The sequence below is a fragment of the Pelobates fuscus genome, chromosome 3, assembly GCF_036172605.1.
Source record: "Pelobates fuscus isolate aPelFus1 chromosome 3, aPelFus1.pri, whole genome shotgun sequence".
NCBI classification, from domain to species: Eukaryota; Metazoa; Chordata; class Amphibia; order Anura; family Pelobatidae; genus Pelobates; species Pelobates fuscus.
Genome location: NC_086319.1, coordinates 248906091 through 248929967, shown reverse-complemented (window position 1 = coordinate 248929967; position 23877 = coordinate 248906091). Strand labels below are relative to the sequence as shown.

General features: G+C 42.0%; 1 protein-coding gene across 1 annotated transcript in view; it reads right to left on the bottom strand.

The window, feature by feature from the left end:
• LOC134601732 (collagen alpha-1(VII) chain-like) overlaps positions 1-23877 on the bottom strand; it is a 414484-nt gene that overhangs the window by 63017 nt on the left and 327590 nt on the right. The window contains exons 88-89 of the mRNA XM_063446237.1: positions 11837-11890; positions 9779-9832 (exon numbers count right to left, since the gene is read on the bottom strand). Of these exons, the coding sequence (XP_063302307.1) occupies positions 9779-9832; positions 11837-11890 (108 nt within the window). The remainder of the gene's footprint in view (positions 1-9778; positions 9833-11836; positions 11891-23877) is intronic.

Sequence of the window (23877 nt, the reverse complement as noted above, 5' to 3'; positions counted from 1 at the left end):
GGTCTTTAAATAAAATAACTATTAAGAATCGTTACCCTCTTCCCCTGATCAATGAGTTGATTGAAAGATTAAGAACAGCTACCATCTACACTAAACTTGACCTTCGTGGGGCATATAACCTTGTTAGAATCAAGGCCAATGATGAATGGAAAACGGCATTCAGAACCCGATATGGTCTTTACGAATATCTTGTCATGCCCTTCGGACTATGTAACGCCCCTGCAACCTTTCAGCATTTCATCAACGATATCTTCCGTGATCTCCTAGACGTTTGTGTCATCATTTACTTAGATGATATTCTCATCTACTCCAACAACCTTGAAGAACACAGAAAACACGTGAGATGGGTATTATCCAGATTAAGAACACACAAATTATACGCAAAACCAGAAAAATGTATATTTGAAGTCAATGAAATCACTTTTTTGGGATATGTTATCTCCCCTCATTCAATAAGTATGGATACCTCCAAAATAGATTGCATTGTCAACTGGTCTACCCCTACTAATACTAAAGACTTACAACGTTTTTTGGGATTTGCCAACTTCTATAGGAAGTTCATTAAAAATTACTCTAAGGTTGCTCATCCCCTCAACCTGCTCAATAGCAGTAAACGGTCCTTTGCTTGGAACGAAGAGGCTCAAGCAGCCTTTGATGAATTAAAACGGAGATTCACAAGTGCTCCCATTCTTCAACTACCTAATCCTGCTTTTCTCTACGTCATGGAAACGGATGCTTCTGATACAGCTATCGGGGCTGTCCTCTCTCAACACCAAACGCCTCAAGATCCTCTTCATCCAGTAGCTTTTTTTTCACGATCTTTGTCTCCTGCTGAACGAAATTATCCTGTAGGAGAAAAAGAATTATTAAGCATTAAAGCTGCCTTCGAAAACTGGCGTCACATACTTGAAGACACACACACTCCTGTAATTGTTTATACCGACCACAGGAACCTTGAATATCTTCATTCCAACAAAACACTCTCTGCCAGACAAGTACGCTGGAATCTTTTCTTTTCCCGTTTCAATTTTCAAATCATCTACAGACCTGGATCCAGAAATAAAAAGGCAGATGCCCTGTCCAGAATTCACCAAGATCTTCCTGTAAACGAAACTCAACCTCCTAAAATCATAGGTATTATTTCGTCATTAACTGATGATATTAAACATCTTAAGGAAGAAGATCTTGAACTTCCCAAACAAGGCAATCTATCAAAAAAGGACGGGTTGTACTACTTCAAAGACAGGTTATACATTCCTCCCTTGTTTAGGAATAAAATACTCTCCTTGATTCATGATTCCCCTCTGGCTGGTCATCCTGGTACAAGAAAAACACTGGAGCTGTCTAAAAGATATTACTGGTGGCCTCGCCAGGACAGAACCATAGAATCTTATGTCAAAAACTGCCCAACCTGTCTGAGATCAAAATCTGACCATCATCCACCATTCGGTCAATTACTGAGCCTACCTGTTCCAGAAAGACCTTGGCAGTCCATCTCAATGGATTTCTTGGTAGAACTCCCTCCTTCGCAACATCATACTACCATTCTGGTGGTGGTGGACCGTTTCACCAAGATGTCCCATTTTATTCCTTTAAAGAAATTACCCTCTTCATCTGAACTTGCAAAAGTATTCATCAACAACATCGTGAAACTCCATGGCCTTCCTGAAGAAATCATATCAGACAGAGGAACTCAGTTCACCTCCAAATTCTGGAATGAGATGTGTTCCTCCCTCAACATTCAACGTAAACTATCTTCAGCCTATCATCCTCAAACTAACGGACAAACAGAGAGAGTTAACCAATGTCTTGAACAATACTTGCGGTGTTATTGCTCTCATTTACAAGATGATTGGATCACGTGGTTACCAATGGCAGAGTTCTCATACAACAACTCGGTACACACTAGTAGCAAAATGACTCCATTTTTCTCAAATTTTGGATTCCATCCTTCTTCATTTCCCGATCAAGGACTTCCTTCTTCTAATCCATACGTCTCCAACCATAACTCGTTCATGTCTGCCCTCTTCCTCAAGTTACGTGATAACCTTAAAAATGCATCATCTGCTCAGAAAAAGTTTTTCGATACTGGTAGACGACCTTCCCCTACTTACAAGGTTGGTGATCTCGTATGGCTCTCTTCAAAAAACATTGTTACCAACCGTCCCTCAAAGAAACTAAGTTCACTCTTCCTTGGCCCTTTTCGTATATTGTCACTCATCAACGAAAACGTGGTTAGATTGAAACTTCCACCTACCATGAAACTGCATCCAGTCTTCCATGTGTCGTTGCTTAAACCACACCACTCCGACCCTTTCATGAGGGATGTTCATACCACTCCTGATCCCATTCTGGTACAAGGTGAAGAGGAATACGAGGTTCAGAGGATTCTCGACTCACGAATCCATCGTGGTTCCTTACAATATCTTGTCCGGTGGAAGGGCTACGGTGTTGACGAAGACTCATGGGTGTCGTCCTCCGCGGTGCATGCTCGTCGACTTATCAACGCGTACCATGCTCGCTACCCATCCAGACCTCGTTGACAGCATCCGGTGGCTGCTTCTTATGAGGGGGGTTCTGTCAGACCTTCCGGCATTCGCTAACCGTGGACTTCCGGGTTCTCGGAGCGCGGCCACTCCCCCTCCTATGACGTGGTCGTTCCCAGGGTTCATAGAGAGTCCGCGTCAACACCACAGTGCTTGATCAACTCGAAAGCTCCCGCGAACTTCAAACTGGATATTTACTTCTACTGTGTATCGGACCCGGACTGTTTAATCATTTACCCTCCTTCTCCTCTCCTACGACCTCGGACTGTTTCTGGACATTCTCTTGCCTGTTGCAACCTCGATCCTCTGTGGAACCTCCATCACCAATTTGGATTATCACTCCTTCATAAGTTAAGTAAACCAGATTGGCTCAAGTTTAATATATAACCATCTCTAATCTAAGTGGTTTGCTATCTGCTCCACTTATTAATTATCTGCATCCTAATTTGGAACTTCTCGCTGGTTGTGTTAAAGTTACCTTATCCTAAAACAACTTCAAACACCGCTGCTGGTTATAACCTGCCAGGAATTAAAGAGACAGTTCAATTTGATTATCTTTTTTATTTTAAAGTAATAAACATTATCAAACTCAGAAATCTGCAGTTGTTTCCATCTTATCAACAATTGAGCGTTACATACATTTTCTCAAAGAAACACTTTAAAAGGGAAGACAACAAAAAAATGGGAAAGGGTAAAAAAGATAAAAAGTTGAAAATGGGGGGGGGGACGGGACGGGCTGACAGCCAAGATGGTCGGACGTATCCCTCAGTAGCTCAGGACACATGGCGCTAATATTAAGCCTTGTAACGCTCTATTCTGGCTACCACTGGCCTTAAACTACATGAGTACTTATGCTGTCGGCTGGTACAATCTTTTCTGCCCGGACCAGAACATACACAAGCAGTAAATCGGTCCAACCCTAAGGCCTGTTGAGTCGGCAAGCCAGTGAAATGGAGAGGTGGCCGATCTCCCAAAGCTGAGCGAGCACCCCATGGCCACTCACTTCCCTGTCACACAATCAGTTCCTGCAGCCGCTCCAGCTCACAGTTCCTCACCTGGGCGGAGAGCCCACGTGGAGCTACGCTCACACAGTGGGCCACATGTCCAGGTAGCACTTCGATGCCGGAAGACTCCGCAAATATGCAATCTCTCCACAAGAAAGAAGATCAAAGGAAACCAGGCACCGGCTACCAGGGAGAGCTGGGCTGGAAGTGGCATGTGTGTAGGGAAAAAGGGACTTGCATTACAAGCCAAGAAAAGCACTGGGAAACCCCGGGGACGTTCCCTGCCTCGCTGCATCCTCCCTAAGCGTCCCAGTACAAAGCTCACGTGAGTGAGCCTGCCCGCACATGGCCCACCCACAGCACCCACTGCTGCCCACCCACAGCACCCACGCACAGGAGACACAATCGGTCTTTGTATATTTAAGGGGAGGGAGAAACAAACCACCCGGGTACCAACCAACCAACCAACCTTCCAGGTTCTCTGCACTTCTCGTTGTTGGGAGTTGGCTGATCGTGGACTTACCTTCTGCTGCACAAGTCAGCCAGATCTACCTGATCTGCTGGACCCCTGTGGAGGCCATATTGTCAAAGGACATGGTTATGTTTAATATTTGTTTTGCCCTTTGAATTAACCGTTACTTTTGTTATTGACTCACATGCGACAGACAAGCCTTAAATAAGCCTGTGCCTTTAAATCCACATGCAGTCAGTATGTTAATTTGAATAGCCTCTCATTTGCCCTACCTGATGCATGACGTGTAGATCTTAAGCCTGACGTCTTTCCCTGCTGTACACACATGCACCCAGTCTGACCATCACGGGAATAGGATGAGATAACCCACTCTAGGCACACAGAGATTAACTGACATCTTCACCCTGTTGAGCTACCACAATCCAGCAGTAGCACGTAGTGAACAAATAACACAAACTGTGACTTGTCCATTTACCTGAACCTACTGTATAACATAGCTAGACTGCATACCCACATTAAGCCCCTGTTCAGTGTGATCACAGTGTTTATTCCTGCATAGCTAAGCAAACTCTTTCATACTTAAGAACCAATATATGCTTTATGTTTTACTCGCTGACCTCAACGTGACCCACTACATTAATCCTACTTACTTAGCCTATATTCAGCCTGCATTACAAACTTCATAAAATTGTGCTTCTTCTCTAAATGCCACGCAAATAGTGATGTCCCGAACGGTTCGCTGGCGAATAGTTCCTGGCGAACATAGCGCGTTCGCGTTCGCCACGGACGGTGAACATATGCGATGTTCGAATAGTTACCAAAAAGGGGTGATAGGGCTCTGGTAAATGTGAGTTTTTTCCCCCATATTCCCCTATACATATTTTGATTTGGTTTAGATGGTCTGCACTATTCTTTGTCATTCTATATTTACAGATCAGTTTAGCGTGCTTTTTTGGTAACTATTTGTCTATATTCTGTGTATACTTCTGTATCACTGGTATTGAGTGCTGCCATACTGTATGTTTTATATCCTATAGCGCTGACACACTGTTGGTCTCTTTTTTTATATGCGATGTTCGGTCCGCCCCCTATTCGTCATCATTGAGTAAACTTTGACCCTGTACCTCGCAGTCAGCAGACACATTCCAGCCAATCAGCAGCAGACCCTCCCTCCCAGACCCTCCCACCTCCTAGACAGCATACAATTTAGATTAATTCTGAAGCTGCATTCATTTTTTTTATTTCTTTTTTTTATTTTATTTATTTTTTGTGTTTGTGTTTATTATACATTATCTCCCCCATAGCCAGTAACCTGTGTTTATTATACATTACTCCCCCCCCATAGCCAGTAACCTGTGTTTATTATACATTATCCCCCCATAGCCAGTAACCTGTGTTTATTATACATTATCCTCCCCATAGCCAGTAACCTGTGTTTATTATACATTATCCCCCCATAGCCAGTAACCTGTGTTTATTATACATTACTCCCCCCCCATAGCCAGTAACCTGTGTTTATTATACATTATCCTCCCATAGCCAGTAACAGTGGCGTACATACCAGGGTCGGTATGTACCCGGTATGTACGCCACTGGGCCAGCCTCTTCTCCTGGGGGGCCCTGAAGCCGGCCACCTCCGGGCCCCCCGAGGCTGGCCCTGCTTACACCCGGCGGGCAGTCAGGCTGGCCGGTGCGCGAGGGAGCACTCTCCCCTGAGTGCTTCCTCTTCAGCTCCCTCGCGCACCGCACTGATACCGGAGCCGGAAGATGACGTCATCTTCCGGCGCCGGCATCCCTACTCGGCGCGCGAGGGAGCTGAAGAGGAAGCACTCAGGGGAGAGTGCTCCCTCGCGCACCGGCCAGCCTGACTGCCCGCCTAGGAGCCCAGCAGCACCACTGGACCCCAGGGAATCCCCTCAGCACTCCAAAAGGTAGGGTGGCTGGGGGGATTAAATTAAGAAAAAAAAACATGTGTGTGTGTTAGTGTGTGTGAGTGTTAGTGTGTGTGAGTGTTAGTGTGTGTGAGTGTTAGTGTGTGTGAGTGAGTGTGTGAGTGAGTGTGTGTGTTAGTGTGTGTGTGTTAGTGAGTGTGTGTGTGTTAGTGTGTGTGTGTGAGTGTTAGTGAGTGAGTGTGTGTGTGTTAGTGTGTGTGTGTGAGTGTGTGTGTGTGTGTGTGTTAGTGTGTGTGTGTGTGAGTGAGTGTGTATGTGAGTGTTAGTGTGTGTGTGTGTGTGAGTGTTGGTGTTTGTGTTAGTGTGTGTGTATGCTAGTGAGTGTCAGTGAGTGTGTTACTGTGTGTGTCTGTTACTGAGTGTGTTTGTGTGTGTGTGTTAGTGAGTCTGTTTGATGTCTGTTAGTGAGTGTGTGTTTGTCAGTGAGAGTTTATGTTTTGTAAGTGAGTGTGTATGTATGTCTGCTGCTGAGTGTGTCTCTGTCAGTAAATGTGTGTGTCTGTTAGCTAGTGTGTATGCATTTGTTCGTGAGAGTGTGTGTGTGTGTCTTCAGCACTTACCTTTCTCCAGTGCCGGACTCCCATGGCGCTGGGGATCCCTCCGCCTCTCAGCTCCGAATGCGCATGCACGGCAAGAGCCGTGCACGCATTCAAACAGCCCAGAGGAAAGCATTACTCAATGCTTTCCTATGGTTGTTCAGTGTCTTAAAATGGCGGAAGCGCCTCTAGCGGCTGTCAGTGAGACAGCCACTAGAGGCTGGATTAACCCTCAGTGAAACATAACAGTTTCTCTGAAACTGCTATGCTTTCAGCTGCAGGGTTAAAACTAGAGGGACCTGACACCCAGACCACTTCATTGAGCTGATGTGATCTGGGTGTCTGTAGTATTCCTTTAAGTGTGTGTGCATCTGCATGCACTGGCGTAAATACCGCGGTCGCAGCCCTGCAACCCCTGCGACCAGGTGCCCGCCGCCATGTGTTGCTGCCCCGGCCCGCGCAGAGTAAGCGCGAGGGGGGGGCCCCACGGATCAATTTTCGCACCGGGGCCCCATGGGTCATGTGTACGCCACTGGCCAGTATCCTGTGTTTATTATACATTATCCTCCCATAGCTAGTAACCTGTGTTTGTTATACATTATCCTCCCATAGCCAGTAACCTGTGTTTATTATACATTATCCCCCCATAGCCAGTAACCTGTGCTTATTATACATTATCTCCCCCATAGCCAGTAACCTGTGTTTATTATACATTATCCTCCCATAGCCAGTAACCTGTGTTTATTATACATTATCTCCCCCATAGCCAGTAACCTGTGTTTATTATACATTATCCCCCCACAACCAGTAACCTGTGTTTATTATACATTATCCCCCCACAACCAGTAACCTGTGTTTATTATACATTATCCCCCCACAACCAGTAACCTGTGTTTATTATACATTATCTCCCCCATAGCCAGTAACCTGTGTTTATTATACATTATCCCCCCCATAGCCAGTAACCTGTGCTTATTATACATTATCTCCCCCATAGCCAGTAACCTGTGTTTATTATACATTATCCTCCCATAGCCAGTAACCTGTGTTTATTATACATTATCCTCCCATAGCCAGTAACCTGTGTTTATTATACATTATCTCCCCCATAGCCAGTAACCTGTGTTTATTATACATTATCCCCCCACAACCAGTAACCTGTGTTTATTATACATTATCCCCCCACAACCAGTAACCTGTGTTTATTATACAGTATCCCCTCATAGCCAGTAACCTGTGTTTATTATACATTATCCCCCCCATAGCCAGTAACCTGTGTTTATTATACATTATCCCCCCACAACCAGTAACCTGTGTTTATTATACAGTATCCCCTCATAGCCAGTAACCTGTGTTTATTATACATTATCCTCCCATAGCCAGTAACCTGTGTTTATTATACATTATCCCTCCCATAGCCAGTAACCTATGTTTATTATACATTATCCCCCCATAGCCAGTAACCTGTGTTTATTATACATTATCCTCCCCATAGCCAGTAACCTGTGTTTATTATACATTATCCCCCATAGTCATTTATCGTTGGACCTAGGCAGCATGATGTCTTAGGCTGGCCCAGAGAGTGAGGGAGTGAGTGAGTGAGTGAATAATATAATATATATGTTCAGAAATATATATGTAAATCGGGCTCATGCAAAGAGGGTGAAAAGGTATTAAAGAAAAACACACTTATTGCATCAAATTTACAAAGCCAAACTTTTAAAAGCTTTCCTCATTTCTTTCTCGGGATGAGGAATATATCGGTTGTAGACTGAGGATTTCCACCTGCCCAATCTTTTAATAATATGCACTGGAGTGTCAGTGTTGAAGGAGACCGAAGCTGCCCCTATTCTAAATGAAAGACCCGAGACATGGATACAACCCAATCTTAGGAATAGTGTTCTGATGTAGAAGATGAATTTAGCTGTAGTCAGAGGTAAACAGTGAGAGTAGTGGTGAAATGTGTGTGGTATAGCGGATGGATGAGTAGTTTGGTTCGTTTTAGAGGTTTGTAGAGAAAGTATATAGTGATCATGATTTTTAGCGATATCCAATATTTTTAAGGTGGTCCCAGTGCCACCACTCATATCTGGTGTCACAATAGCTTGCATTTAAAAAAAAAAAAAAAAACTTTTTTGACTGTAATATAATAGCAGTCAGATTCCTTCACACGTGTGCGTTTCAGGGCCTGCCAGGGCACAGTGTCACACCCGTGCAACTCATATTTAGTGTAACAGTAACAAAAAAAAAACAGGGGGCTTGTTGTCACCGTTTGGGGACCCTTGGTGTTGCACATGGCTGGGTGGAGGAAGAGACCTTCAATGACATCAGTAAGGACAAGGAACGGGACATGGCTAGCTTGGTATCCAACCTTGTGCAAATGGGGAGTTTGCGGTTGTGCAAATGGACTGTTTGCGGTTGTTTGCGGTGCGTTAAACGGGGAGTTTGGTCTGTCACTGTGAAGCGGGTGTAACCCTTACACTACCTGATTGATACAACATCATACTTGATGTTTTAAAGCACGTTATTCCAAACAATTTAGGAATGTTAGGTGATTTATGCCCTTTATGGATTAAAACCAGACTCTGCATCAACTATGTAATTTTCCATGGGAGTTTTGCCATGGATCCCCCTCCGGCATGCCACAGTCCAGGTGTTAGGCCCCTTGAAACAACTTTTCCATCACTATTGTGGCCAGAAAGAGTCCCTGTGGGTTTTAAAATTCGCCTGCCTATTGAAGTCTATGGCGGTTAGCCGGGTTCGCCCGTTCGCGAACATTTGCGGAAGTTCGCGTTCGCCATTCGCGAACGGAAAATTTTATGTTCGCGACATCACTACACGCAAATGTTCAACTATGTTTGTATTCAAATAGCCTGTAATAGCCGTTGTGGCATTACAGGCATGCTTGTAATATCTTGCGCAGCAAAAATAAAGAAATATAAAAAAATTTAAAAATAAAGTTGAAAATGGGGTAAACATTTCTCCATCCACAGACATTACCAGCAAACATGAAGTACATCAAGAGACATTAAAACATAATGAGCATAAGAAAGTTCAATATATTGCATTTTCAATTAAATGGTAAGCATTAGTCTTATATCAAAAACTCAAAATGTCTCTCAATATGTAAACATTGAGGTATAAATGTTACACTTTAAAATGGTGTTAACCATATTTTATTTAGCATTACTTTCCACCATACTTTGTAGTCACTGGGCTGAGCTTTTACACAAAATTCGTTGAAAAGAAGTGAGTAAAATGCACTAACTTTAACTCCTTCAGTTCCAGGTCCTCCTATTGTACCAGGATATCCACGTAGACCCTGGTAGAACAGCATAATTAAATTTAATGCAAATGTCCCCCACAACTGCTCAAAAATGTTGATAAACAAAAAAGTTTGGACATGCACTATTAACAAATATAATCAAGTTAATTTAATTGCAGATAGAGCTAAATAATAATCATAATAAAACATATACATAAATGAAGTACGTCACTAAAAATTATTACATCATGATTATATTTATAAGATTTATTTTTAAGAGGCAAGGCAACCAATAAAACTAATTTAGGGATAGGGTAGAACTGTAACATAATAGCTTCTGTCTCTCCCTGACATGTAGAGGAAGGTGTTGAGCTGTGCCATTTTTAATAAGTCTGATATTTAATGGGGGCAGTTACCATTTCTTTTCAGCTACCTAGGGCATAACATCAACTAAACATAGTAATATAGAATTGCTAGAACAAGCCTGAAAGAAAATGTGATTATAGATGTATTAGTAGTACTGTATTCATGATGTTATCGACTCAGATTCTGTGAAAAGTATCTACTTCACAGAAAAAAAATTGTATCTGCTATCAACCTAAAAATGCACAAAATTAATGGTTTGTCTTAATGTACAAATAGTTTTCCTGGAAAATAGCTTAAAGGAAAACTATAGTCACCAAAACAAACTTAGTTTAATGAAGCAGTTTTGGTATATAGATCATGCCCCTGCAGTCTCACTGCTCAATTCTCTGCCATTTATGCGTTAAATCACTTTGTTTATGCAGCCCTAGTCACACCTCCATGCATGTGACTTGCACAACCTTCCTAAACACTTCCTGTAACACGTCATCTGATGTTTACATTTACTTTATTGCAAATCCTGTTTAATTTAGAATTTCTTACCTCCTGCTATGTTAGTAGATTGTCAGAAACTACAGGAGCCTCTTGTATGTAATTACAGTTCAATTTAGAGAGCAGAAGGTACAAACTTTTAAAGTAAGTTAACATGTGATTGAACATTAAACCATTTTTGTTTTAATGCAGGCTGTGTCAGTCACAGCCAGAATTAATGATTTGGCTGAGATGGTCAATTCACTGAACTTTCCTCTATGAGGAAAGTTCAGTGTGTCCTTGCAGAGGGTGAAGAAACTGAATGGCACTGGCTCAGGAAGCACATCTGAGATGTATTTAGTGGAGGTATCCCTAGGCTGTAATGTGAACACTGCTTATTTTCTGAAAAGACAGTATTTACTGCAAAAAGCCTCCAGGGACTGACTACACTCACCAGAACAACTACATTAAGCTGTAGTTGTTATGGTGACAAAAGAGACCTTAAGGTAAAGAGAAACATCTTTTAACTAATAGTATATTAATTATAAAGTGATAGATATTGTTCTCTTTTAAGAAAAAAAAGTCTCATAATTGTTTTACACATTTTTGCACTTCTGCACATATCTAAAACTTTCATGTCTAAAACTGAAACAATTGTGCAACACTAATTTTTTAACGTGTTATAATTAAGTTATCCACCATCAATATATTTACTGTCTATGTAGCTATCCTAAATTCTGTTGCTGGTTATATAACACTTCAGGATTTTGGGCAGATCATTTTATACATAGATGTAATACATCTAGTCTTCAATCCGATATTAAGTGTTATGTGTCCATCTCTAATTATGCCAATGCAGTGTCTTTTTTCATAAGAATTTTTGCTTGCAGATTATTTCAGAATTCATTTAATGTTGAGATTTTAAATATAGTACAAGAAATACCGGTGGCACATATAGCAGAAGAATTGTTAAATTGTTGCAGATATTTCTCATCCGTGAGGCTTATACATGAATCTATGGAGTCTCAGTTGCAATTTGACGACTGACTCGAACAAAGAGAAGTGTTTTAATTATGTAGAAATCACACCAAATGTTTACTATTTAGCACATCCCCTTGCGAAGATATCTTATATTTTATATTTTATATTGCTGAGTTACAGTAAAACTGTAAAAAAAACAGGTCATAGGACAGGTTCTCGTTTGCAATCTGTGTTAAAATTTAATACCTTCTCTCCTTTTTGGCCAGTGTCTCCAGGAAATCCTAGATCGCCTTTTATCCCCTAAAAAAAACAATTGATTAATATTAATAATACAAAATATGTACCCGGTTTACTATTGTTGGGTAAGGTTCCAAATTATAGAAGTGAGGAGAGAATGATACAGCTCTGACTTCAATGGCAGCAGAACTCTGTAACTTGGATACCCTAACAATCGAAGATGGTTGGGGAGAATACGAAGAAAAGAAAAACAGGTTGTGCCAAATAATAATATGAATACAAATGAGCAATACTGTCTAGTGCAGAACTAGGCAACCTTTTAGTAGTACTGTCCCAAAATAAGATCTTGAAGTCCTTTGGTGTGCCGGTCCTAAGTTTTTAAACTGAACTGTGTATGTTGCCATATTATTTATGGGTGTTGCAGTTGCTTTGTAGCATTGTATTTGTTCGAATGTGGCCTATTATATTGTATTCGTTTGTGAGTAGTTTGTGGTATTCTGCATTAAACCTATGAATGTGGGCTACGTACTTGTTTAATTGTGTGTAAGATATGTCACATTGTGTGTTTGGTGTGTGTATGTGCGGGGCTGCTTGGGGTATGGCATGTAAGAGTGCTTGTAGGTTGTGTGTGTATGTGGTATGTCAGTGGTGTTGTGTATGTGGGGAATGTGTGTGTGTTTGCTTGTGGACTGTTTGTTTTTTTTGTATGAAAGGCAGGGCCGTCTTTAACGCGGGGCAAACGGGGCAGCTGCCCCGGGCCCAGTTACTCCTGGGAGGCTCAAAGCAGCTGCCCCTTTTGCCCTCTACCCACAACAATTTTATTTTAGGATCACCGATCACACATAAAGCTCTTCAAACTGCAACAGGGCTAATAAACTCTAATGCATGGTTAACTGTCCATCAGATTTACATAAAAGCTTTACTAGGGAATTCTTGGGGAGATCCTTTATCCATATGACTAGAGCCTCTAAATGTTTAACCCACTGGGAATTACACTAAAAACTATCTATGGCAGACATAGGCAACCTTCGGCACTCCAGATGTTTTGGACTACACCTCCCATGATGCTTTGCCAGCATTATGGGTGTAAGAGCATTATGGGGTATGTGGTCCCTGAATGTGCTGGTACCTAATTCGACATAGATTGGTCCATGCCTTTCCAAATAAATCACCAGTCCGCCGCAGATGTCACAAGGAGAGTTTCACACTTTAACATTGTTTCTGGTCATTTTAAATCTTACATCAGTTTTGGAAAAATATTCATAAAACATGCACAACAACATTCATAAAGCATACGCAGCTACTACGTTGCCACTACAGCCAGAGATTTTCGTCTTGAATATGTTCCCATATGAAGTGAAAGAGACCCACCTAAACCTAATAATTCACATTTTAGGGACGACAAAATCTTGTGTAGTGGATAGGTGAAGTCTACCATCTCGCCTACAATGAGTCAGGTACAAAGTGAGTTACAATAGACATATTTATATGAAGAAATAACCTATAGACTGCGGGTAAAACTGATCACTTCTCTGATTACCCTTCTGAAGCAAAGTGAGGGAAAGGAGAATTGGATGAAACCACAGAGCTTTAAGTAGGACACCCTGACAGTCTTTCAAATGAGATTGGATCAGGGTTAACCAGGGTGATATTGGAAGGATATGGAGATACTTCTGACATGATGCCTAGTTTTTACATTATGTTTATTGTATATTATGTATATTAATGTATTTTTTTTTCTTGTACTTATTCCACCGCATGTAAAGCAATTGTATGCTGTTTCATGCTTTTCGTTGTCTGAAAACTCAAAGATTAAATATTAAAATATATATATATATATATATATTTCAAAATATTAACATTTTAAAAATGTTAATATTATTTACTGAAGATCTTCCAGGGACGAATCCCACTTGATCTAAATGTATCACAGAGGGTATAATGTTTTTAAGTCTTTCCGATATGACTGATGAATAAAGTTTGATATCTACATTTAATAATGAGATATGCCAATAATAGCACGGTGTAGGTATATATATATATATATATATATATATATATATTTTTTTTTTTTTTTATTATTATTATTTTTATTTATGTTTGTTTAATGGGAAAAAAAACCAATATATAGAAATGGAAACATTTTGACACACACTATCACTCAATGACCCATACTTACTCTCAATGACAAAGTTTTACTAATCTACACCACACACATGTGATGTAGAATTATTTAAAAATCTTTATTGTACCTGTATTGAATTATTGTACTAACTCCATTTTAATCTCACATAACCTCACATTATGACAGACCCTCCATTTTGTCTACATTACATGACAGAATTTCCTAACAGCATTTAGTATAATGAATAGAGACTGTATTTTCTATAAAGATATGATTAACCCCGGAATTGCTGAATCTCCTGTAATTTGCAACATAGTATAATCTGAAGGCCATGAGAACGCCGGCCTAATGAAATGTTCTATTCATAAAAGAACCTTGCACCTGACCACAAGTCTGACATCACTAACTGCCCAAAATGACGCTCAAGCCCCCCTTTTCCCACCGAGTAAGCCTCATGCTGGGAGAGATGGCGCTTGAGCCATCTGTCCACACCCGTGTCCAGAACAATACCACCTCCCGGTGGGAGGACACCTAGCTAGTCACTCAAATCCCTGAGCCAATTAATAATATTGATGGGTGGACACTGATATAGCCACTTAACATTTAATCCAATTAATGATGTTTATTTGTTATTATCTGATATTCAATGATGATGTCATTTTGCCTTTAAAAGGGTCTGCATACCCGTTTTCTAACCAGATGCCATTAAATTTTCTGAAGTGCTTTTAACCTGAACTCCATGTGTCAGTGTGAACTTACTTCTGCGTATACGCAATTTAATCATCTCAGCTTTGGACAGGAACAGATAGACATTTAAACATATTTGTTTATTTCTAAATTAATCTACATCAATTTGGCGCCCAGAACGTGGGGCATCGGGCTATGGCCTCTGGCCGGTAAGCCGTCCTAAGGAAGACGCTGTTGGACGGAGGAATCCAGGGGGGAAGGAAAGGGAGACTGATCACCTCCGATTACACGGTAGAGACTTCTGCAGAGCCTAGCCGGTATGTTCCAGCCCCCTTTGATTGACCCGTCCACGTGTCTGTGACTGCTTCCCGGGAGGACATCAAAGACAGGTAATATCTTGCCCGGTGTCTTGTTACTCACTTGTTTACCTGCATTTAGTCTATCTGTTGCCTGGGTGTGTTTGTATTGGCCTATTTTAGCTTAAGTGCCCGGGTAGAGTGTTTGTCTGTTTACCCTTTTTGGGATAAAGGGGGGTGGACCTGCGGGGGTTTTGCCTGGGGTCCTCTGTTTGTCTGTTTGTCTGTTTACAACTTTTGGGATAAAGGGGGGTGGACCCGGGGGATTTGCCTGGAGTCCTCTGTTGCCTGTTTACTCCTTTTAGGAGCCACGTGGCTGTGGCTGTAAGGAAAAAGGGGGGTGGACCTGTGGAAGTTTTCCTGGGGGTCTTCTTTGCCTGTTTACCTCTTTTAGGAGCCTCGTGGCTGTGGCTGTAAGGAAAAAGAGGAGGGGGGAATCTGTGGAGGGGTGTAGACTCATTGTTTCCTGGGGATTCCCCATGGTGTCACTTTGATAGCCTAGCTAGCCTCATTGTGCACATAACTCTGCTTGCAGAGAGGTGGAAGCCTCCAGCTTCGAGCGCTGAGGCTGGTGGAATTCCAATTTTTTATTTGTGGCGGGCGGATTCAAGCAGGCATTGCTTGTCTCCAGCACCACGTGGTAGTGAGACTTATGAGTGGGTTCATAGGGGCGCTACGAGGGTGAGGATAGAGGTGGCCACACTTAGTGGACTGCTGTAACGAGGGAGGCTATACAGGATTCGGGTCGGAGATGGTTGCTGTTTCCTGTGGCCGCTGGTAGTGAGACTTGAGGAAGTCATTCTCCGAGCGGGGACACTACGAGGTTGAGGGAGGTGACTTTGGTCACACGAGTAAAGGAAAGGGATTACTGTTGATTTTATTTGAACTGTGATGCACGCACTGTATTTCAATTGTATTGTTGTGTTTTTTGTTTAATTGGGAGTCATTCAAACTCCTGTGTCTGTCTCTAAAATTTCTCCTTACTTTTTACTTTTCCTATACTTCCTGTATTATTTACACTATCCTCTCCTATTTCTATTGTGAGAGAAGTGATTGGTCACACACTTCTCACCTCGCTCCAATTAGTGACTAGTCTACGTTTTGGGAAGACGCACTTGGGGGGGGCACCCGACGCACTTGGGGGGGGACCCACCCCTCTCGAGTGGCAGTCCACCATTGTAGACACTCTGTTTAAAACCTTTTTCCTCTATATCTGGGACGCCTTTTATAGGGGGAATGGAACAGGGATTAGAAAAGCCCAATAAGGGCTGGCTAGCGCGTGTGATCTAGTTGAAGATAGAGATTGCTAAGGTGTGTAAGATTGCTGTGCCTTCATGTGGTAGATTGCAGCCAGAAAGCTGGCGTAGATTGCTGACAGAGAAGAAAGCAAGCTTACAGATAATGCTGGTACAAAGTAGCAAGAGCTATTCAGCAGGAAGGTTGGGTTAAGGAAGAACTAGATCACAAAGGGTTAAGAATGTATGTATATTATAATAATTGTGTTACTGGGAAGCTCTCCCAGCCAGAGCCCTGTCATGGCGTCCAGGAGGTGACCACTCCCATCAACCCGTCAGTAATGACCGAAATGTAACTGACCACGGTCACCATCCCCATCCAATCTTAAATGCTGTGGGGTTTTTGTATTTTGTGTTAGCCATTACCCTGGTAGAGGGTGGGGGTTTTGTATTTTTTCTAATCACTGAGAGTATTACTAAATGTTGTGTTTTTGTGTCTCTTTGCTTTTGCAATAACTGTAACGTGGCTATCCTTCTGTCTTGTTACTGTACGGCATTGACATGGTTAAAGAGATTCTGCTGGCAGTCTCTCTCCCATTTCCCCCGCCTCTCCCTCTCTCTCTTGCTTTCTGTGAGACGCGAGGGGGAGGGAAGGGGGGTTGCGTGCTTGCAAATTCAGATGTGTCTCTTCCGTAGAGTTATTCAGAAACTACTGATAAGACTTAGCAATGGAATTTTTGCTAGAAAATATTCTAATTGTGTATTTTGCTACTTACATAGGAGTGATGTGTCGTATAGGAGGTTTCTAGGGTTTGTGTATTGTTGTTGTTGTTGCCATTTGTAGGACGCCAGCAGGTTCCGTGGCGTTGTGTATGTATTTGGACGTGTTGGGTGATTAATAGCTGGTGAATAATGGGGGAGGTTAGTTGCATCCCGTGAGTTTATTTTTTGTACCATGTTATTTCAAAGCTTCACGGGCTGTTAAATGTATAATGTTTTCATTTGTCTTATTTAATCCGTCAAGTCTGTCCATAGTTTAGTATTTCATTTTGCCGAACAGAATGTTGCTTCTCTGATTTATTTTATTAGGCTATAACTTAGTGTAGCTAAGCTGAAATGCCCTAAAAAAAGAAAATGGCCCCTAGAACAAAAGAAGGTTGTCCTTAAGTGCCCTCACTCTGCCCTTAGTGAGGTCATATCCGCCCATATATCGTGTCAATTCGAGATCTACTTCTACCATGCTCATCCTATCCTAAGACATGCTGTCTTCCTTAATTCCCACATATTATGAACAAAAAAGTTACAATTACTAAAATAATCCTGCTATTAGTTTCCCTATATCAGGAAAGTGTCTGTGACAAGTGATGGTTAATATGTAGATAGAATATATATGTGTATCGATTCACGTGTAAGTAACAAGTGTGTTTGACCTTTGTATACAAAGATTGATAACATGCTGGAAGAAGGGTTATCTTAAAGAACATTTACAAAAGAAAGTTCTAATAAACCAAGATTTCTTGAACAAATGGTAATACAATTAAGGATTGGTTTCAAAATGTTTTGATCTAATTGAAAAGGAACCAGTTAACATTATAAGCATAACTATTAACAAATGAATAAGGTGGGAGTGTGTTCCAATCTGTTTTTTTTTACTGGATAATGTTTGCCTCCAAGATTAAAAGACTGACTAACATAATTTTTGTTGTAAGCCCAGATATTTTATTATTGCATATGCATAGGAATTGAGACGTTGGGCATTATAGTGTATTAATTCTAGATCTGTTACTAGCAGCAAGTGCTTAGCCTTATGCCTATCCCACGCATGCTTAAACACTTCTACTGAGTTAACCTCTACCACTACAGTTGGAAGGCTATTCCATGCATCCACTACCCTCTCAGTAATGTAATACTTCCTGATATTATTTTTAAACCTTTGTCCCTCTATTTTTGAGACTATGTCCTCTTGTTATGGTAGTTTTCCTTCTTTTAAATATAGTCTCCACTTTTACTGTGTTGTTTCCCTTTATGTATTTAAAATGCTTTTATCATATTTCCCCTGTCTCGTCTTTTCACCAAGCTATACCTGTTAAGATCCTTTAACCTTTCCTGGTGAATTTTATCCTGCAATCCATGAACCAGTTTAGTAGCCCTTCTTTGAACTCTCTCTAAGGTATCCATATCCTTCTGAAGATATGGTCTCCAGTACTGTATCCAGTACTCTAAGTGAGGTCTCACCAGTGTTCTGTACAATGGCATGAGCATTTCCCTCTTCCTACTGCTAATACCTCTCCCTATGCAACCAAGCATTCTGCTAGCATTTTCTGCTGCTCTATTACATTGTACATTGTCATTAACAGCCAGAAACTGGAGAACAAGAAATGTGAATTAATGTATAGCCATTTATAAGCTTAACAGAATCCCCATTATCTTTTTCATTTATTTTGCAGAAGACAATGTTATTTGTCTATTTTGTATGTTTTAAAAATACATTATCAGTGAAGAGTAGAATAAATTTTATCCCATTTGCGAGACATAAAATTGTGATAATGTATATTTGTGATATAAGTAGGAATTACATTTTGAGATGTTAGATATAAATTAATAAAATAAAGAACGAGAGTCAGGGATAGCGTCTGTCTCCACGGGCACAAGTCTGGTGTGGGAGAAGTGGTGGGCTAGCCACTGCGGGACACCCACGGAGTGAAACGTTCGAGGCCTGTGCAGACAAGATGAGCATGTTAGCCTTTTATTATTTTTCTCTAGGGAAAGCATAGGGCCAGTTAAAAGTTTTTGTACATGGGCTATTTGCAGCCTCCATTGCATTTCTACCTAGTCTTGATTTCTGATGTATCCTTCATTGCTACATCACCTGTCTGCTCCCTTACCTGCCCACCCCCGCTTACTCCTTCCACCGATCCCTCCCCTTCATCTACAGTCTCCCACTTTCTCCTCCTACTCCTCCCTCTACTCCACCTTCTCCTCTCTCCTCCTACTTCTCCTCTACTCCTCCTCCTACTCCTCCCTCTACTCCACCTTCTCCTCTCTCCTCCTACTTCTCCTTTACTCCTCTTCCTACTCCTCCCTCTATTCCTCCCACTTTCTCCTCCTACTCCTCCCTCTACTCCACCTTCTCCTCTCTCCTCCTACTTCTCCTCTACTCCTCCTCCTACTCCTCCCTCTACTCCTCCCTCTACTCCACCTTCTCCTCTTTCCTCCTACTTCTCCTCTACTCCTCCTACTCCTTCCTCCTGCTCTTACTCCTCCCTCCTCTTCCTACTCCTCCCTCTATTCCTCCTTCTTCTCCTCCTACTCCTCCCTCTACTCCACCTTCTCCTCTCTCCTCCTACTTCTCCTCTACTCCTCCTCCTACTCCTCCCTCTACTCCACCTTCTCCTCTTTCCTCCTACTTCTCCTCTACTCCTCCTACTCCTTCCTCCTGCTCTTACTCCTCCCTCCTCTTCCTACTCCTCCCTCTATTCCTCCTTCTCCTCCTCCTACTCCTCCCTCTACTCCACTTTCTCCTTCTACTCCACCTTTTCCTCTCTCCTCCTACTCCTTCTTCCTGCTCTTACTCCTCCCTCCTCTTTCTACTCCTCCCTCTATCCACCTTCTCCTCCTCCTACTCCACCTTCTCATCTTCCTACTTCCCCTGTCCTTCCTACTCCACCTTCTTCCCCTCTCGCTCTATCCACTACTCATTCCTCCATCTCCCCACTACCATATCTATATCCTTTATATGCTTCCTCCCTTCTTATTCCTTACCAATTTCATCCGCTCATAGACAACTCTGCCTCTACCTGACAACATTATATTTTGAAGAAAAGTTGCTCTGGCCACTCTTCCGCCACTTCCCAGGGGGGAATACCACACTAACGACAAATTATTCTAACGAAAAATTATTCAGACTGGTGGAGGTGCACTTCATCATGAAAGAACTTTTTTGGGCACTCTCAAGGAAATAGTGCGGTCCTGATCCAGATTCCCATGGAAGTAAGACACCTGTATCATCACTGGGAGGTGGCTGTCCCTCATGTTTTCTTCACTAAGTCCCCAGAAATCTCATGAAAGGAACCTGACTCATTAGAACAAAACATGAACAATCAATTTACAACTCTCTACAGAGGGGGGTCAGCAAGAGAACTGTAAATAGAAAGACAAATACCCCCCAATCTCACACAGAAATAGGTGAGGAAACCTCTTCTACTGCTCCTCATGGTTGCTTTGAACAGATGAAAGAAGAAACAAGACACATTTCAACAGAGCATGCAGTAGCTTTACCAGATCCTGACTCCACTCTGTTTGCGGATAAAGAGGAAAGGTACCATACTGGATTTGCTGTTGCTACAGAAGATCAGGTACGTCAAGCATCTTCACTTTCCTCACCCACATCTGCTCAAGACGCTGAATTGACAGCCTTCTCAGTGGCATACAAAATGCCTGAAGGAAGACATGCCAATACCTACACTGACTCAAGATATGCCCTGGGTGCAGCACATTATTTTGGATCAATCTGGAAGATAAGAAGCACCACTCAGCTGACCAAAAGCTGCCAACCAAGCCACAAGTGCACCAAGGGAAGTGGACAGAAGGGTGTCCGCTAAAGAAACTTCTATACTCACCATGTAGGTCCTACCCGCAGATCTCAAGCTTCTGAAAGAATGACCCTGAAGAAATACAAAGCTGGAAAAACAGAAAGGGGCAACCCTTGAAGACGGGCTGTACTCCAACACTCTCAAGTTCTGTTTACCCAAAAACATGTACTGGGCAGTGGGCCCATGGAACTTTATACCTATCCAAGACCCTCATGAACTCTTTGATCTCTAAATACTCTAAAGCACCTAGAATTACTCCTCTAATCATCAGTTACTGCCGATCCTGTGTTATTTGTGCCAAGGACAGCTCAGGCAGAAGAGGAGGAGAATCCTAAGCACCTAGCTAACTTTCACTATCCCTTTCAAGAATCCAGGTGACAAAGAGCTGCTGGGTTAAATATGCACTAGTTATAATAGACATTTTGTCAGGATGGCCAGAAGCCTAGCCGGTCATCAATGTGACAACCAAGACCATATACCCAATAGTGCATTGTGAAAGTTGCAGAGATCACTCAGTGGATTCATTGTCCAGATTCAAGACTCTCTCTCTCTCTGCAACATGAGAAGTAACATTTGTTGATTTTGACACACTTTGGACTCTAAAGGAAAAATGACTTGTTAAAAAAAAATAAAAAGATACCAACAAGTAGGTGTTTGATGGCCATAATAATGCCTGACCACCTGCCATCGATGGAAAGCCGAGGACCCCAAAAGGAGACCTCGTGAAGCTAAAGAGATCCAAACGCCAAGCTTCCTCAGGATTATTTGCCCATCCTGAGTTTGTGGTGATATTAATATTGACTAAATGATCCGAGTCCACCTACGCTGATGTAGCGTGGGACAGGTTTAATACTACAATGCATAAGCAAATGTGCCCTAGCCAAGGTTATTATGTCCATACACATAATACATGACAAGGTACTCTTGACACACCACATTCATGCTTCAGAACACAAAGAGGAGCACCCCTCTAAAGGGAAAGTTTGACACATATATATATTGATGCCATAGGTGTGCCAAGGGGGGTACCAGATGATTTTGCAGTAAAAGGAAAGTTTGAGTCCATTTTCCCAACCGTCACTGCTAATAATAATATTTTGATTTGCATGTATTATATCTATTGCAACCAACAACGTTTACCTGTCACCATGACTTGTTGTGCCTTACTCCAGATAACACAGGTCCATATGGTAATGTAAGCTTGTCTATTTTATGATGTCCCTCTGAAGAACTAAGAAGACTTTAAGAACCGTTACTTCATAGGGTTTTGTGCCTTTGGGCTAACCTGTCTTCTGGAACTAACCAATAAAGTTTATCTTTTTTAGAATCTAACATTTCATAGGGGGGACTGATGTAGAATTATTTAAAAATCTTTATTGTACCTGTATTGAATTATTGTACTAACTCCATTTTAATCTCACATAACCTCACATTATGACAGACCCTCCATTTTGTCTACATTACATGACAGAATTTCCTAACAGCATTTAGTATAATAAATAGAGACTGTATTTTCTATAAAGATATGACTAACCCCGGAATTGCTGAATCTCCTGTAATTTGCAACATAGTATAATCTGAAGGCCATGAGAACGCCGGCCTAATGAAATGTTCTGTTCATAAAAGAACCTTGCACCTGACCACGAGTCTGACATCACTAACTGCCCAAAATGACGCTCAAGCCCCCCTTCCCACCGAGTAAGCCTCATGCTGGGAGAGATGGCGCTTGAGCCATCTGTCCACACCCGTGTCCAGAACAATACCACCTCCCGGTGGGAGGACACCTAGCTAGTCACTCAAATCCCTGAGCCAATTAATAATATTGATGGGTGGACACTGATATAGCCACTTAACATTTAATCCAATTAATGATGTTTATTTGTTATTATCTGATATTCAATGATGATGTCATTTTGCCTTTAAAAGGGTCTGCATACCCGTTTTCTAACCAGATGCCATTACATTTTCTGAAGTGCTTTTAACCTGAACTCCATGTGTCAGTGTGAACTTACTTCTGCGTATACGCAATTTAATCATCTCAGATTTGGACAGGAACAGATAGACATTTAAACATATTTGTTTATTTCTAAATTAATCTACATCACATGCACTCACTGGCTCAAACATAGGCATATACAAACACAGTGGGTCATAGACACACACACACACAGTGCCTCACACATTGCTGACACACACACTGGCTTATATACACACACTCACTTGCTCATATACAGACAAATGCACACTGACTCATACACACACTCCCTGTCTGTACACACACAAACACGCACACACAGTGGCTATTACACACACTCACTGTCTGTTACACACATACACACTGGTTATTATACACACATAGGCTATTACACATACACACTGGCTGTCACACACACACACATTAGTTATTACAAACACACACAGTCTATTACACACACACACTGGTTATTACAAACACACACAGTCTATTACACACATACACACTGGTATTACACACACTTAGGCTATTAAACACACACACACACTGGCTGTAACACATACTGGCTGTTTCACACACACAGGCTATTAAACACACACTCACTAGCTTTTACATACACTTGCTGTTACATACACACCAGCTATTACACTCACTCACTTATATATACACACTCACTGTTTCCTATCATTGCTCCACGCAAGTCTCACTAGGTGTTGTTGCCCTTCTCTCTCTCACAGAACCCGCCGCCGAGATATGACATCAGGTATCCCAGCCTTAAGCTGTTAAAGCGCTACCGCGCTACTCCTCGATGCTCCCATCCCCTCTGAGGCTGGACAAACTATTTCCTTACACAACGAAACACTGGCACCACAGCAAACGACTGGGTAAATTAAACACTTGGGCATTCAGCATGGATGCAGAGAGAGTGATCGGCGGGAAAGGGGTACTCTATGCTCTCACCTCCTGCCGGTCACCTAGACAGTTTTAGAGCCCCAGGGCTGGTGCGCCCTAAGGGGGCCGCCTGTGCCGCCTTATGGTAGTGCCAGCCGTGGATATATAATTATTCATATCCTGGTAGCA